Genomic DNA, 15,885 nt, shown 5'->3' with positions numbered 1-15,885 from the left:
GTAGGGGAGGGGTTGGTAGAATGCTTCCTGTCTGCAAGGAAACAAAGGAACCCGACAAGATTATCAAACAACGGTGCTGTTACCTTATCATAGGAAATTAACGATACATGTTTATAACGCGAACTGAAAAAAAATTCGCGTTAATTTTATTTAATTATTTAAACACGTTAATTAAAAGCATCTAACCAGAATTTTTCGTAAATTCACGTTAATTCTATTACGCGCAAATTTTGTTCGCGTTGTTAAAATGCTTCGCTATATTCCTATAATAAGGTATACATAGAACCTTTTTGTAAGTCTAAATTGAGGGGGGCCACCCTTTCGATTCAGCTTCGCCGTGCTTGTATGCACGAGATACCAGAAAATATGAAACAGTATTGGTTTTTCATATTATGAATAACAATAAGACTGTGAACTCGAAATTTCTAACAGGTGTATAAAAAAATAAATTTAAAAAAAAACTTGCCAAGTTTTTCCAGAGCGGAGATTTCTTGATTTCCGATTGCTTGAATGGGTTTATATTGCAAACTGTAACCGCTGGAAAACGGAGATGTTCTTTGTTGACAATAGAGATATCAGTCTTCGTAGGATAGGATAGATACGCTGCAATACTCTGATATATTTCAAGCATTGAGTAGACGAATGCAACAATAAATATTGATATCCAAAATAGTCGTGCGATCCAAGATTTGGCTGCAGCTACTCGACCAAGTCCATGTGCAGTTGTATCGGCGCAAAAGCCAAGAACTTGATCCAGACGTGAACGTTTTCTTTCACCAGGGTCCATCATGTGGCGGAAGCTAATATGGTGGCCTACGTGACTGGAGTGCACAATTTATCTACTTTCGCCATATTAAATTTCAGCTTGGTAGCGAGGCTTAAGGGAAAACAAACGAACAAGCACGAAAACGAACAAACACGTTATTTGGCTTACAAGCTGGGATTTGACATGACGAATATAGGCTATTCTTGAGATTATATGGTTGTTCTAAACTAAACCGGTACTAGCTTTGCAGGCCAAAAAATGTTAACTTTCAAGTTTTTTCCTTGATATCTAATATGCTTACAGTCATCATATCTTGAAAGCAGGTAATGCATGGAAATTGAATGCACCTGTTCAATTTAATTTCAAATCTCGAAATTGAATTTTGTGACGTTCCAACTAATGACGTCGCAATGGATTTTATTTATTCGCTAACACAAACTAAACCATTGAAACATTTTATCGCCATATTTTATCATCTTATAAAGCATTCAATAAAGTTTGGTTTGCTGTCTTGACAACGGTGCTTTAAATTAGTCAATATTATTTAACATTTCCAGTTCTCAATCAGTGCACTTAGTTTTTGTAAAAAAAAAAAATAGAAAACCTCGGTACATACTGTATTGAGTTCAGTGTGTTTTGTAATAAATATTTTGGAGAAAATGGACGATTTTATATAAATATGACGTTGTTACAGTGGAATTTTGCAAGCCTTTTTGTTTACTTTCTAGCTGGTACTATGAATTATCATTATTGCATAACATGCCGTTATGACTGGCAGGTGTCTTTTATCATCAACTGAGCAACTGGTGGCCGAATTCAAACTTTTTAGTCTATACAAAGATATTACTAAGTAACTGAATGTGATATAGTTCGTTGTTTTAAATTCGCTGTCGGTGACTTTTAAATCGCCAACATTATATTAGCTGTTCTCAAACTCGTCTTGAACGCAAAAGGAGAAGAAAACTGGAAAAACAAGGAGTGCTTTTCCTCATATAAATTGTTTGCCGCGTTAAAGCTTATACCTTAAGCAGTGTGCGATGACTTGCTAAACGTGCGATATGACATGCGTGCGAAAAGACAAACGTGTGATATGATAAAGCAAGCGTGTCAGAAGACACTCTCCGTAAAACAACCGACTTAACTAACTATAAGTTTTCGTTTGACCGCTTGATACAAGACTGCAATGCACTGTGAAGTACGAAGTTAAAATAACAATAAAATTACAAGTAGTTTGATTCTACTAACTTTCTCTTCTTTTTTCCAAGTGTAATTCCATCGCCTTTCGTGAATGTTAGTTTTTAAAGAGAAATTCAGCTGGGTGGATTTGAACGGTCTCACGCAAGTTTCACTGATCGGCAATGAAGACGACATTTTTCAATTTGACTGAAATGAAGGATTTTATACTTTGTTAATAGGGAAATTTAAGCCTTAGAAGTTTCCTGGTATAAAGCACAAACCATATACATGTACAAGGCGCAAGAAAAGTTTGGTTTTTTTTATACACTTTCAAGCATTCGATAAATTTCAATTTAAACCATGCACCTCACCTTGTTTTTTTCAAAGTTGTATGTTTGCGCCTAGTACATATATATTGTTTGCCGCGCTAAAGCTTATGCCTTAGCAGTGTGCGATGACTTGCTAAACGTGCGATGTGACACGCGTGCGAAAAGACAAACGTGATATGATAAAGCAAGCGTGTGAGAAGACTCTCGCCATAAAACAACCGACTTAATTAACTAAAAGTTTTAGTTTGACCGCTTGATACGAGACTGCAATGCACTGTGAAGTACGAAGTTAAATTAAGTATTAAGTATAAGTATTACATTAAGGATTTAAAAGCGCAACGTGCAGCTGCAAACAACAAGTTAAGCTCGATAATAAACAAAGAAACATTAACATCAATTCGACTGCCATCATGAATTGATGGTCGAAAGGGGACTGTGACAGAGACCACATAGCCATTTGACGTCAGCGTTTTCAAAAAAGTTCCGTTTTCGGACGTCCACACTAAACAACCAAGCCGGCGTTTTTCAAATTTCTCCACTTTGGAGACTATTTTCTGTTTTTTTCGTTCGTTTTCGGTGTACGAAAACGCCGGATTAGGTGAAGACGATTGGCATATCCGGAGGAAAAAAGATGCGTTTTAAAATCTACCCAGGTGAGTGTAGATCAAGCCTCAGTTGTTCATCACAGATTACCACTTAGCGTACTGAAAGTTTGTTTGGTCCCATTATTGTCCCCAGAGGTCGCGATCCTTTTAGTCAGTGCAAACTTACAGGGTACATTTGAAATGCGCATGAATATGGACATTTGAACCGGAGTGACCAGCGCATTAACCATACGGCCACCGTTCTTCGCCGGGTGTTCCCAATATTAACGACGCTTTGTTGTATTTTCGTTGCTAATGGTCTTTATATAGGCAAATTGCGTTTGATATTTTCTCCAAAACATAACAACATCTTACTCCTTTTTCTGCTCTACATAGAGAAGCCAAATGATCAGCAAACCAACCGAGTAGAATAACGCTTAGTTATCGTTAACTATTCGATTTTCGGATTTTTGCTTTCCCACGACGGGAGACTGGAAATGAACGAAATGGCCGAATGCTGCAGAGTTGTGCGTCGGTTTAAACCAACCGGGGCGGATGTACTACCACAAAACGCAGTCCACAATTTTCAGCTGAAACTCCCTGAACAATTTCTACTATTCTATTTGCCTTCCAACGAAAATTTCTTGAATTTTGGTAAAAATGATAACATCCTCTTGAAAACCATTGTTGTGTAGAAGCAAATGATTTTTGTTGTGGGTATATAGACTGTCTTTGGATTGCTTTGTTTTACTTTATTGATGATCGTACTGCGATGAGAGAGGCATTCGCAGGCTATTACCACAATTGACAACCTTAGACAAATGCGTGAAACAGTGTACGTTTATTCTAATAAGAGTAAAGAATATACATAAACAGCGTGGCTGTAGTATTTACATTGTGCTTTGAATTTATTTTAATGCTTGTGAAGATTATGATGATGCACCTCATTGCTTTGATAAATATATTTACTTAATTAATGGACAGAAGGAAGTTTTAAATGTGCTCAAAATTGCACGATCATTTAGCGCATTTAGTGCAATCGGAGATCTTTCAAATCCTGATAGTGAGAAATTGCGAACTAATTAAACGGTTAGTCCATGTTTTTTTTATAACTTTTCTCAACAAAATTTTTCTGTGCAATAAGGTGCGAATAGTTGTACATGCTAGATTAACCTATAAATTCACAGTTGGGCGATAAACAGGTAATTAAAGGGACTGTGTCACGGCTGAGATTTTATCAAGTTTTAAAAAATACTCGCTATGAAACTTAATGTTTGCAAAAAAATTTCTTCGATGGATCTAAATGACAAAACCATAGCTTCATTGCAACCAAATGTGTCTCCCGTGCGTTATAATTTAAAGTTACCAACAAACAAGATTGACTTTGAAAACTGTTCAGCTCAACAATATTTCAAAAACCCATATCCAATACCGTTCCAAACATCGTCACTTTTGGCCTTTCGTATCTTCGTTTGCATTTGGTGCGTTATTGAAATGTTCCTTCATTGTTTTAAGAGGTTATTTTTATATGTCAATGAATTTGATGGTAATTCTTCAAGCCTAAATTTAGCTCAAACCCGCGACACAGTCTCTTTAACTTCCGTGTCTTTGAATGAAATAGAGAATCTGCCTTGAAAGTCTGAATCACCAAACCATCTTTCGTATTGCACTCTTTACCAAATCAGAATCCACAGCGTTGTTAAGTAATGTTTAAATGATGATAGTATTTTACATAATCCCAAATAAGAATGAGATATCAGCAGAATATAAGCACTGAATTTACACCCATGTAACCTATATTAAACGTGCAGTTCACTTGTACTGCATAGTGCTAAATGCGAATGAATGCACCCTAGTTTAGAATGTGCAGGCTTTCTTGGGTCTTTCGTTTGTTTAACTGAACAAATTGTAATTTATATTAGTGTTGATTTAGTTGGATGTTGTACGAGAAGAATTAATAGAAATCTTTCATCATGGACGGATCAATCTGCTGCTCATCGCTCGGCTACTTCAAAGGCCCTTACTTGATTGGGCATTTTCTTTTTTCTTGGTAGAATGAGACGCCATAACAGACCAAGGAACTCGGCTAAAGTTATACACGAGACTCCAATAAACAGACCAAGTTGTCCGCCGATATCCCCCATCAGACTCTCATCCTAAGAACGAAGACCAAATTGCCAATTTCAGTGGACCTGCACCAACCAACATCTATAAAGGTGCTAACATACGAAGGCAAATGTTGCATGGACATGTTGAAAAGACATTTAGTAGGAACATGTAACAAAGACATTAAGTAGGGACATGCAACGGGGACATTTAGCAGGGTCATGAAGCAAGGACATTTAGCAGGGACATGTAGGAAGGACATTTATAGCAGGGACATGAAGCAAGGACATTTAGCAGGGACATGCAGCAACGACGTTTAGCAAGGACATGTTGCAGGAACATGAAGCAAGGATATTCAGTGGGAACATGTTGCAAGGACATATAGCAACGACATTCAACAGGAACATGTTTCAGAAACAAAATCACAACATGTACACAAATATGTAGCAGGGACATTTTGCAGCGACACGTCCCACTGTGGGCCACAGTGAAATGTCCCTGCAACATGTAGATCGTGTGACAGCACCTTAATAGCCAAAAAAGGACCAATTAATTAACCATGAATTATTTGAATTTAAATTGACATGTCTCATTTGTAGCCTGCGCACATTATCCCCTTATTCAAGACTCATTAACCAATGAAAAATTAGTAAATACATCACGAAATGAAGGATAGAGTAATAACCAATCAGAATACTTTCCCAACATTTCTTAATTGAAGGTCCAAAGGGTGCAGAAATACAATGCGCATTTGTCCAGATTTTGTTATTTACTTTGGGGGTAGGGAGAGGGAACGATGAATGTACACTGGCTATCTCATGTAGGTGTGGGTGTGCTACGAGAATGCTTTTAATTGAATTTCCTTTGTAGATGAAAAATCATGCAATAACCTTCTACTAAGATCGCTTTACATCAAGATGTCACTTGCCTGTGTGGGATTCTTGAGCAATGCCAGTGACTATTACTGAATAGTTATGACAAATGATATTCATACCTCTATGGCCGGGCTTTGTTTGATGTTCGTTACTTGCAAGGAAGCATAGTGGATATTGAGTTGTGCCATGTTTTCCCTAACAACATTCCAAAATATAAAATAGCAAATTAAACCTTTAAAATTATTGATGAAAACAGTAAAAAGTTGACACTGACCAAAAGATTGTGTGTAGGACGTTTCGGCTACTGCTCATTCTCGATCGGTCTGTCAAAGTCGTGCTTCATTGTACTACAAATCCATTCGCGGTTAAGCATGCAAGAATTGCGGTCGTTTCGCCTACGAGTTGTTTCGCTAACGACCAGTTCGCTAAAGAGTTAGGTCGTTACGCCTACGTCTAAAGTCGTTTCGCTAACGAGCTGTAGGTCGTTTCGCTAACGTATAAAGTTAATACCCTGACGTCTCTTTTAGTTCTTTTTCATCAATGAGGGGACGCAAGCGGCGTCAACTGTAAGTTCCTGATTTCTTAAGAGGATTAGTTTGCGGTTACCGAAAGTGTTATAATCTGTCAGCAGCATTTGAGTTATCTTCTCATCAGTTGTGTTATATTACATGGATCAATTTTCATTCTGGCGGCAGAATAAATTATAATGTTCGCGGCGAATTCTGCTTTGGCGGCAATTGGGGAAAGACAGAAGAAGCTCATCTAGCAAGTAATGATTTCCAGATACTTTGATGTCGCGTAAACTTTTCGACCTTTTAAGATTTAAGTTGTTTTCGCCTTATAGGCGAAACGACCGGTTACCATAAGATACTTAATCTTTGTAAGTCGTCATGTTACCTGGCTGAGTCTAAATCAGTGATCACTTTTCCAGTGTTACCTTTCCTCTTTAGAAGCGTCAATAACTGCGGCTAAAAATAACCAAAACCTGAATCAAAAATCTAAAAATATTGAGAATGGGCAAAGAAAAGTAGAGATTGTAGCACGTAACAAAATGCTATCAATGTAATTAATTTAGCTATATTTTAACAAATTTACAATCATGCAAATAAAGCTTGTTGTTGTTGTTAATGTTCTTGTTATTAATTATTTTGTATACAGGACAAGTCAGTAGTATTTTTCTCCCGGTTAGTGGGCCTCCAATGTAAAAGTGCCGGAATCATGGAACATGTCGTAGACTTTGGCAGTTTAATGTCATTGCTTGGTACCGCTTATAATTAAAAACAAAATGATCAACGTTAGAGTTATTGGGTATTAAGCTAGAAAGATTTATTCTCGCCAAGCTTACAAAACGGAAAAATATTAGGTGTACATTTTAGCGCCAAATGGAGGTTATTGTTTATATATAGCTCACCATGTGTGTTTTGGACGGCCATGCTGAGTTAGATACGGTGTGTACGAAGTGCAGTCGGCTAAAGAAAAAATTAAATGTTAATTTTTGAAAAAAAAATAATTTAATAGAAATTTGCATTAATTTATATTTCAATATAGTCCGCATGTTTAAGGAAAATAGTTTATCAAGGTAAAATAACAGCTAAGTAAGATTACTGAATACGAGTCTTTCACGATTCAAGAAGTAAGAAAAGCCATATCTCAGCTGAAGAATAGTGCATCGGTGTAGATAACACCAGTTCACAAATACTGCCCTGCAATTTTCTTTCACTGGCTTCTAAAAATCTCCAACCAGTCTCTCAACCATTGTAAAGCTCCGTCTAACAGGAGGAAATCTTTCCTGGCCAAAATACCCAAGAAAGGGGATTCGTCTACTGTGATAATTACCGAGGGATATCCTTATTACTTTCTGTAACAACTTCAGAAGTTTAGCCTCAATTTTCAAATTGTAATCCATTTCCACCCTACCCATCCGCAGCCAAAGTGCTCTAATATAACGATAACAATACTAATTTATTATTTTTATTAATTGAAATACGTAGACTAGCTTAGACCTATGTTTGCTAGTGTACAGTACTTGTACGTTTTAGTTCACTTTTTCTCATGTTTGACTTTAACGGCGAAGGACGAAATGACAGTAATGCAAAATAATAACTGAACAACCATTCAGGTTAAAGTCTGAGTTTGCATAATTTGGATGACCTAAATCGTCTTCATTTTATGAGGGTAGCACGTAATAGTCGTGCGACTAACAAACCTGTGGCCTTCGGATTCCCGATCGAATCAAACCTCTGTAAGTGACTAGAAATGATTTCATTGAATAGACACAATACTTACTTGCAAGGAGGGTCGCAGGAACAATTTCGGAAGTCTTGATTTTGCTTGACGTCATCCAGGCACTTGTCTACAAAAAAAATTGTTATACAATTTTTAATTTCTCAATTGCGATTAAAATACAACTGAAAGTAATAATCTCTAGCTTACTTCATGTTTAAATATCGACAACTGCGTGCTCTGACTGAGTTCTGTTATTGATTTAAACAAGCGAAAAACATCAATTCAAATATTTTACCCTTAAAATGTTATTTTGGTATTTTGTTGCAGTTCAATTGCGTGAAAAAGCTTTGAAATGTCACCTTCAAAGGAAAATTAGCATTAAAATTAGCAAATTATTTATTACAAAGCAACGCTTTGGATTTTTTTGGAGCAACTGTTTGGATTTTGGAGCAACTTTCAAGCAACGTTTGAAGAAATTTCGAGCAACTTTCGGACAGCCTTTACTCAGACTAATTGGATTGTCTCAGTGTTTCCGCCTTTGACACCTTTGACACCCGTTGCTCGATCTAAGTAAAGGCTGTCCTATTTGAGCTCAGTGAAGGCCTTCATATATACAAACCAAACATTCGAAAAAGACATGCAATTAAGACGGACTCCGCTGAAAGTTCAAACAATAATGAGTGCGAAAGTTTTATTACCAAAAACCTACTTATAGCACGGCAACATACACACTTTTACATGAAACATCTCACTGAAATTCATTTGTCTTATTGTGGCCCTCTACAGCATTCTCGAGAAAACTAAAGTCAAACCTCGCAAAAATGTTTAAAACGCGCGCCTTTTTTTTAAACTGGAGTAAAACGTCCGTTTTAACTGAGATGTAGATAATTTCAAATCCATTTTTCTCTCGCGTGGTCAGCTAGAGTGCTTTAAAGGTTTTGGCAGGTTTTTGTTAGCTTTGCTTAAACTGTTACCATGCTATGAAATCTATTTGGTAATTAATTTTTGCCTGTATTGCTCGAATGTTTGGCGGAAATCATCTTAACAGGTAGTTAGCATTCCATAGCAGTACTTGGCGTACTTCGCGCAAAGCATAAATATTACCTTTTTTATCGTCGAAAGAATCACAGACGGGTTGTTGGCGCATGACAATGGATGCACAACCACATTTACGTTTCATTTGGTTTGCAACGCAGTTTCTGAGGCAACTCTATATAAGAAGGAAAAAAAAACACAGTATCAGGAGAATATTACAGTTTGAATGAGTCCGAGAAGTAAGAACATGTGCAATGTAACTGTTTTGAGAAATGTCATCATGAGAAATATTACCGTATGAGAGTAGCTGATGTTGTTAGAACAATTCCCTCCGTTAAAGGGATGACCCAGAAGAGTTGCATTTTCCTGAAGAGAAAAGATCTACTAGTTAATAATTTGAATTCCATTTGTCAGGAAAAGAAGCTAAGGTAAGTGTCTCTGTAAGTGTCTCGGTAAGTGTACCTCGACCTAGATTATTCCGGATATCAACAAATAATTGTTTATTATTCATTTACTCGATCAGGTTATCCTTTTATCTTGAATGTTCACTTTATCTCTAGAATATTCCTTTCAGTGGTAACTAAACTTGTATTGTGTTTATTTTGTTTAAGCGGAGTTTTCGTGTCCATTATAACGTCATAGCACAACAAATTGACGTCATCAATGTCAAAATCTGCTCTGTTTGATCCACCATTTTGACATGTTGAATTTAAAGTGCTATCCATTTTTCCTACGGCTCTACTCTGACATCGCCTAAAGGATGCAGATATTATATAATTTAACAAAATATGCATACAATGACTCCTAATTTCATTTTTAACCATTTTATTACCCTGTTATAAGGACCCTAGTCAGCTTTCGCCATTTGCGATGCCATCGAAATATATGGAAACTTTTCACGGCGAAGCGAAATCCTGTTGTTAGTTGTGTTACTGGAAGTCTGTTTAATTTCCTTTAGCAGTTTCACAGTGATCTCTTCCGTTTAAACACGCTCTGCACGTTACCTTTTGCCGGTCCCAAGCAAATTTACACGCTGCGATTTGTCGGCCAGCTGTTCTTTGCCTATTCAAATGAAAGGATGAAAATCGGCCCGATTTTATAAATCTGTGACACTGCAACAGAGTTTTAAGAAATCGGGCCGAGTCTTAACCCTATTCAGACCGGGGGGGGGGGGGGCTTTTGAGGCCCGCGCTGACTTTGAACTTTTATAACTTTTTTAAGATTCAACCAAACGCTGCCAAACTTTCTGAGTTTTCCTAAAATTTATCTGGCAACAATTTGGTGGGGTTGGATGATGTGTCAAGAACTTGACATCACCATGGCAACGGCATTTTGACAGGCATGTTTTCCAAAATTTGTAATTTTGCGTGTTTCTCTTAATAAAAATCAACTTAAATGGGATTATTTTTACATTTTTACGGGTTTAAAGCACATTTTATTCATTTTGAGTACTTTGCAGTGATTTTGGGTGGTTTTCTGGCATTTTGGAAAAATTTTGAAATCCAAGGTGGCGAATCCAAGATGGCGGCTGTTTTAACAGCATGATGTAATTGTCACGTGATGTGACGTCACCATCCCACGTGACGTATACCAAAAGAAAGAGTTACGGACGTACAATACATCCTATAAGTTTCATGGTGATTGCTTTAATATTCTGGAAGTTACATAGGGGGGGGCTTCCGAAGCCCCCCCCCCGGTCTGAGAAGGTCCAAAAAAGCCCGGTCTGAATAGGGTTAAATGCGCACTCGTTTTTCTATCAAATGATGGCCAAATCGGGCTGTCAAATCGTAACGTGTAAACCGGCCTCCGTCAATACCGAGACTACCGTATGTTGACAAAAACGAAGGCGTGGCTGACTAGGGTCCTTTAAGAGATAGATCCAAGATCGATGAACTCAATATCTTATAAACATACCACATGTATTGACACAAAGACCGATGAGCCCGGTGCAACAAATATGCTGTTCTCGTCAAGAGCAGGCTCGACGTAGGGCGAGTGAATGGTGACAAGTACACCAACAGAATCAGCAAGCAAGCTCGCATACTCATCGGCATCGATAAATAAATTCATGTTAAAACCTGAAAGAGAAATTAACACAAGTCTACATGCAGATCTGTTTTTGTTTTTGCCCCTCCTTAACCAGCTAGAATTGCAAATTAAAATATGTAGGATTTTAGGATTTCAAAGACGACAAGGTCGAGGTTTCTATTTACACAATAGAGTGTTTCTGTCGATGAACTATTTAACAATAATTCCCCGAGCGCGCGTTGGATATGAGGGTAGATAGCCAACGAGGCGCATAGCGCCGAGTTGGCTATAATAATTTCATATCCAACAAGCGCGAGTGGAATAATTGTTTTATTAAAAACGCCCAAGGAATTACAATATTTGAGCTCCCCAGCTGTTTTCGTTGGCGTATTTCGGCTACCATATTTGTGGTGAATGGTATTTGAGCCCATATACCATTGCCTGTTAACCAATTAAAATGCAGGAATTGTAATATACCATTGCTATTTTTTAATGATGGCTGACAGTCATCCCCAAGGGACAACAACCAGACCGATAGTTCCGGGACAAAAACACTCTATCGTCTTTTTTGTTCACCACTAAATTTTCTGCCATAGTTCAACAAGTAAGAATGCCGCAAATAATTTTCTCAAACAAAAAACGAGACCAGGGTGCCCGCAATCATATATCTGACACTTTTAATCTTACTTATTCATATACAGGGTTGATCCAATAAAGCATTATTTTTATTGCTTTTGATAATTCTTTCTTTACTTGGGTGTTTGATTCAGAGATGGGTTTCGCTTATTTCAAGACAGATATTTTGAAAAACATATCATGGACAACAATTGAAACGAAGTCTACATTTACCCTGATGAGTTGTGGCTAAAATAAGGCTTATACGAGACTCTCTCAACACGACAAGACACTTTGTTTAAAAAAATCGACCCTTATTTAATCCTTTTTTATATATATCATACCTTGTCTATGACCAGGTTCTGTTACGCTTGCCTTGGAGCCATTGAATGTGAAGCAGTTTCCATACAGCATGTCAAAATAATGAGAAAAATTTCTAGGAATAAACACAAAGGAATTCCTTTCAGATTTAGTACTTATTAACCGAGCAGGAGGTCTGCGTGTGAGAATCTTGACCGAGGTATACGGCTGGTCCAACAGGCCAAGTTTGTAAAGCCAGGGGCGTTAATCGAGAAAATTCGGTATGATATTTCATATACCTTATTATAGGAATATAACGAAGCATTTTAACAACGCGAACAAAATGTACGCGTAATAAAATTAACGCGAATTGTGGAAAAGTTATGTTTACATGCATATAATTAACGCGAATTCTCGTGTGGTGTGTGCTTACATGCAGTTAATTAACGCGAATTTGTTGCGTAGTAATCTTTATAGCAAGCTGCGCTATTCCAAAGACAAAACAAGAACGTCCAACGTCAGAACTTGAGGTTTAATTCCGATAAACCATACACAACAAAGATATTTAAACAGACCAAAAAGTGACTAATATTCAATGCATGGGTCCAGGGATGGAATACATCCCGTCCTGGCGCTCGCTTTCCACTGCCTCTGCTATCCCTGCAGCTTTGACGGAGATGACGTGTAGATGACGTGTTAATATAACTTACCAGGAAATAAAGGTGTCTTAAAATAACAATGCTGTAAAATAGAGTGTTTTTAATTAACAATGACTTAAATTAAGGTACATTAAATTAACGCGAATTTTTGAAATTCGCGTTAATTACATGTATCGTACATTTCCTATAATAAGGTATTCACTTCTACAAAGTCAGTGACTTTCGATTATTTCAAATAGTAAATAATTTTTTTGACGAGCCAATGTTACTAACTTACAAGCCTGCGAATCGCTCCCGGCCGGTTTGGCGTTTCGCGAGAGAGACGTCTGCAATTTACAGCCAGAAATTCCATACAGATGACGTAAGCCACTAATTAGATTCCCCACACCACGAGCAGTTTGTCTCGCATAATTATATATATGTATCTTCGTTTTCAAGCTTCTACTGCTTTCTCTTGCTTTATGAGCGCATTCACTTTAGTGCAGTCAAGGCACATTTGAATTGCAAAAATTAAGAGACCCTATTCAAGTTGCATATTAGCAAGATTTGGAAAACAAAGCGAAACGCCAAACCGGGCAGGAGGGAAGAGAAGCGGCTCCAATCGCAGGCTACTCACTTATGGGAACAAAAATCATCCTGCTGGTTTCCAGGAAACTGACAAGCAACGATCAACTCCTCCCCTTGGTGTCCCATTTTCCAGGCATCTTCGTTGTAACTGTCTGTGATATTCACAAGTACACTGTGTTTTACTTTATCTTTTCCACTCTCTGTTGAACAAATAAGTTTTCAGAAATTTCACACCATTTTAACGAAATCGCCTTCAGAGGATAAGGTTTTGACAATAGATTGTTTTTACTAAATAACTAGATCGTTTTGTTTTGTTTTGTTCATTTTTTATAAGAACAAGTTTAGAGTAGAACGAAGAAAAAAATGCTCTTATTTCAATTTTGTGGTGTTTATTACAACGAAGTTAATGGAAAAACTATATTAGGAAGATTGCATAAGTATATATGGGTTAAGAGCTTCGACAACACCAAATGGCTTTATTACAGCTGTATGGCAATGCACTCTTAGCTGAGAAATTATTTTTTTCCGGTTGGGGGTGAGGGGATGTACCTATTGATAACTTATGAATTTCTCGAAGAAACTAGCTTATTTTAGCTACAGCAAAAATTCGAGGGTAAATAAAGTGTCATGTCATGTCATGTCATGTCATGCCATGCCATGCCATGCCATGTCATGTCATGCCATGCAATGCCATGCCATGCCATGCCATGCCATGCCATGCCATGTCATGACATCCATGCCATGCCATGCCATGCCATGACATGCCATGCCATGCCATGTCATGTCATGTCATGTCATGTCATGTCATGTCATGTCATGCCATGCCATGCCATCCCATGCCATGTCTGTTATGGGTCCGCCATATTGGTATACCACTTTGAGTTGACGCTTATATGGAGGCCAAAAGGGTGCGCAAGACGACCAAAAACATTTGCTACCAATGACAAGAGTTGTCACTTTGAATTTTTTTTATTTCTCACTCTGGATTGCATATCTGAAAGTACTTTGAAAGGGAAAAATATTGGTTTCCGCTGAACCGATAATCGCCCCATGCAATATATAACTGATGATGTCGAATGAAAGTGATCTAAGAATATTTACTCACCAGAGCTTCCATCTGCTTGTCCACTTTTTTTCTTTACAGGATCAATGTAACAGAACATTTCATGTAAAATTATCATTCATAAAATACATGTATTTGTTTCATTGAAGACTTTCTGACAGGTAGTAATTGTATGCAGCTATTTGACTTCACAAATGCATCGCAAATTCTTTGAAACCTTAGCTTAAGAGTGAGTCCGCACGAGAACCATGCAGGCGAGTCTACAGCGCATCTCACCGATTTCCCTCAAATTTGGCACACTTTTGTAACTTCACTAGTACATTAACCATGTGCAATATTTTGGTTCAATTGTTTATTGTTTTGGAGAAATGTCAATCAAACTGTCAGACAGTGGAAAGTACTTAAATTTGACCTAAAAATATTCACCATGTTTGATCCCCTGCTACATGCTAAATATAAAAAGAAATGATACGAAACTTTCACATAAGACAAATCAAGTCCCGAGCAATAGAAAAACGTTCAGTAAACTTGTGTCATTTGCTGCGTTTGGCTGAAAGCAAAATTCCAAATCTCCTTATTCAATTCGTATCAAAAAAGTGGGGTTTCAAAAGTCGTTGTTTGTAGACATGCGGCGTTTCTTCAATCAAATTTGAAAGTATCAATAGATTGCCAAGGAAATGGTGTCCCTATTTATCAAATAAAATCTCTGTTAAGTTTAAGAGGAATTACAGGTTCGCATCAATAAATGGTGTTAACTTCGTGACAATATGCAAATGAGCTCAACACGGAAATCGTGATAAGTTCAGAGTTTGTAAAATATAAACTAAATAGAATGTTGCTATAAGAAGTAAAACATCGTTATGAAGCTTTTTGCATAAAAATACTTTTAAATCGTTAGTAGTTTTAACTACTGGAAGTCGTTGGCTGGTAATAAGCAAATTAAACAAATTCAAACGAACACAAAGGTCATACCGACCTGCTGGTCGTACTGCACCAATTTGAAAGATATCCCCACAAGCAAGCATCATTGCATAAAAGTCATTTCCTTCAAGGGTTTTTGGCATCGCCCTCTTGGTGTGTAAGCTGCGTTTTGCCGTATTTGCCAGCACCATAGTAATTTAAGAACAGATGTTATCAAAACAAGTTGGCGGCGAGGCATCAAATATAATATCCACCGATCATGAAAACCGACTTGTTTTAGAATTCGGTCGCGTGTTTTGTTCACATATAAAAAACATGTTTCCACTGCAAAGAAATTATGTAGTCATCGTTTTCATCCAGTAAGAATCTGCGGCACAAGTGGTTTTTGGTGCTGTCGTTCTTCGAAGAACACCGACAATAGTTGATTGCGTGACAGACCGACTTGTGAATTTTATCTCAAATTTCATGTCTCAAATTTCACTCTGACTCAGATCATATTGCGATCGTCATGGCTTCGTTTATGTGCTTTCAAGAAGGACCTGACATTCAGGGGCCATGGGATATGTATTGAGTCATCTATAAATGATCCAATACGCCACAAATCGCCATGGCTTTAATTTTCCACCTTTTTTAAT

At 37.4% G+C, this 15,885-nt stretch overlaps 2 protein-coding genes across 4 annotated transcripts in view; both read right to left on the bottom strand.

The window, feature by feature from the left end:
- The window catches only part of LOC144658900 (bile acid-sensitive ion channel-like), a 30,484-nt gene extending 29,492 nt beyond the window's left edge, over positions 1-992 (bottom strand). The window contains exon 1 of one of the 2 annotated variants that reach the window (XM_078519502.1): positions 467-992. In XM_078519502.1, the coding sequence (XP_078375628.1) occupies positions 467-790 (324 nt within the window). In that variant the 5' untranslated portion in view covers positions 791-992. The remainder of the gene's footprint in view (positions 1-466) is intronic. The other variant, XM_078519434.1, reaches the window with a different exon arrangement.
- Positions 1-15,885, bottom strand: part of LOC144664073 (acid-sensing ion channel 4-B-like) — a 35,251-nt gene that overhangs the window by 10,473 nt on the left and 8,893 nt on the right. The window contains exons 2-12 of one of the 2 annotated variants that reach the window (XM_078525233.1): positions 14,372-14,546; positions 13,316-13,466; positions 12,085-12,176; positions 11,012-11,175; positions 9,392-9,463; positions 9,167-9,272; positions 8,123-8,189; positions 7,248-7,305; positions 6,734-6,804; positions 5,956-6,031; positions 3,846-5,011 (exon numbers count right to left, since the gene is read on the bottom strand). In XM_078525233.1, coding sequence (XP_078381359.1) covers positions 4,850-5,011; positions 5,956-6,031; positions 6,734-6,804; positions 7,248-7,305; positions 8,123-8,189; positions 9,167-9,272; positions 9,392-9,463; positions 11,012-11,175; positions 12,085-12,176; positions 13,316-13,466; positions 14,372-14,447 — 1,095 coding nt within the window. In that variant the 5' untranslated portion in view covers positions 14,448-14,546 and the 3' untranslated portion in view covers positions 3,846-4,849. Of the gene's footprint in view, positions 1-3,845; positions 5,012-5,955; positions 6,032-6,733; positions 6,805-7,247; positions 7,306-8,122; positions 8,190-9,166; positions 9,273-9,391; positions 9,464-11,011; positions 11,176-12,084; positions 12,177-13,315; positions 13,467-14,371; positions 14,547-15,885 lie in introns of those variants that run through there. The other variant, XM_078525281.1, reaches the window with a different exon arrangement.

This window comes from Oculina patagonica, chromosome 1 (assembly GCF_052425735.1).
Source record: "Oculina patagonica isolate OP01 chromosome 1, crgOcupat, whole genome shotgun sequence".
Classification (NCBI taxonomy): Eukaryota; Metazoa; Cnidaria; class Anthozoa; order Scleractinia; family Oculinidae; genus Oculina; species Oculina patagonica.
The sequence above is the reverse complement of the archived record's forward strand: the minus strand, read 5'-3'. Positions and strand labels throughout refer to the sequence as shown.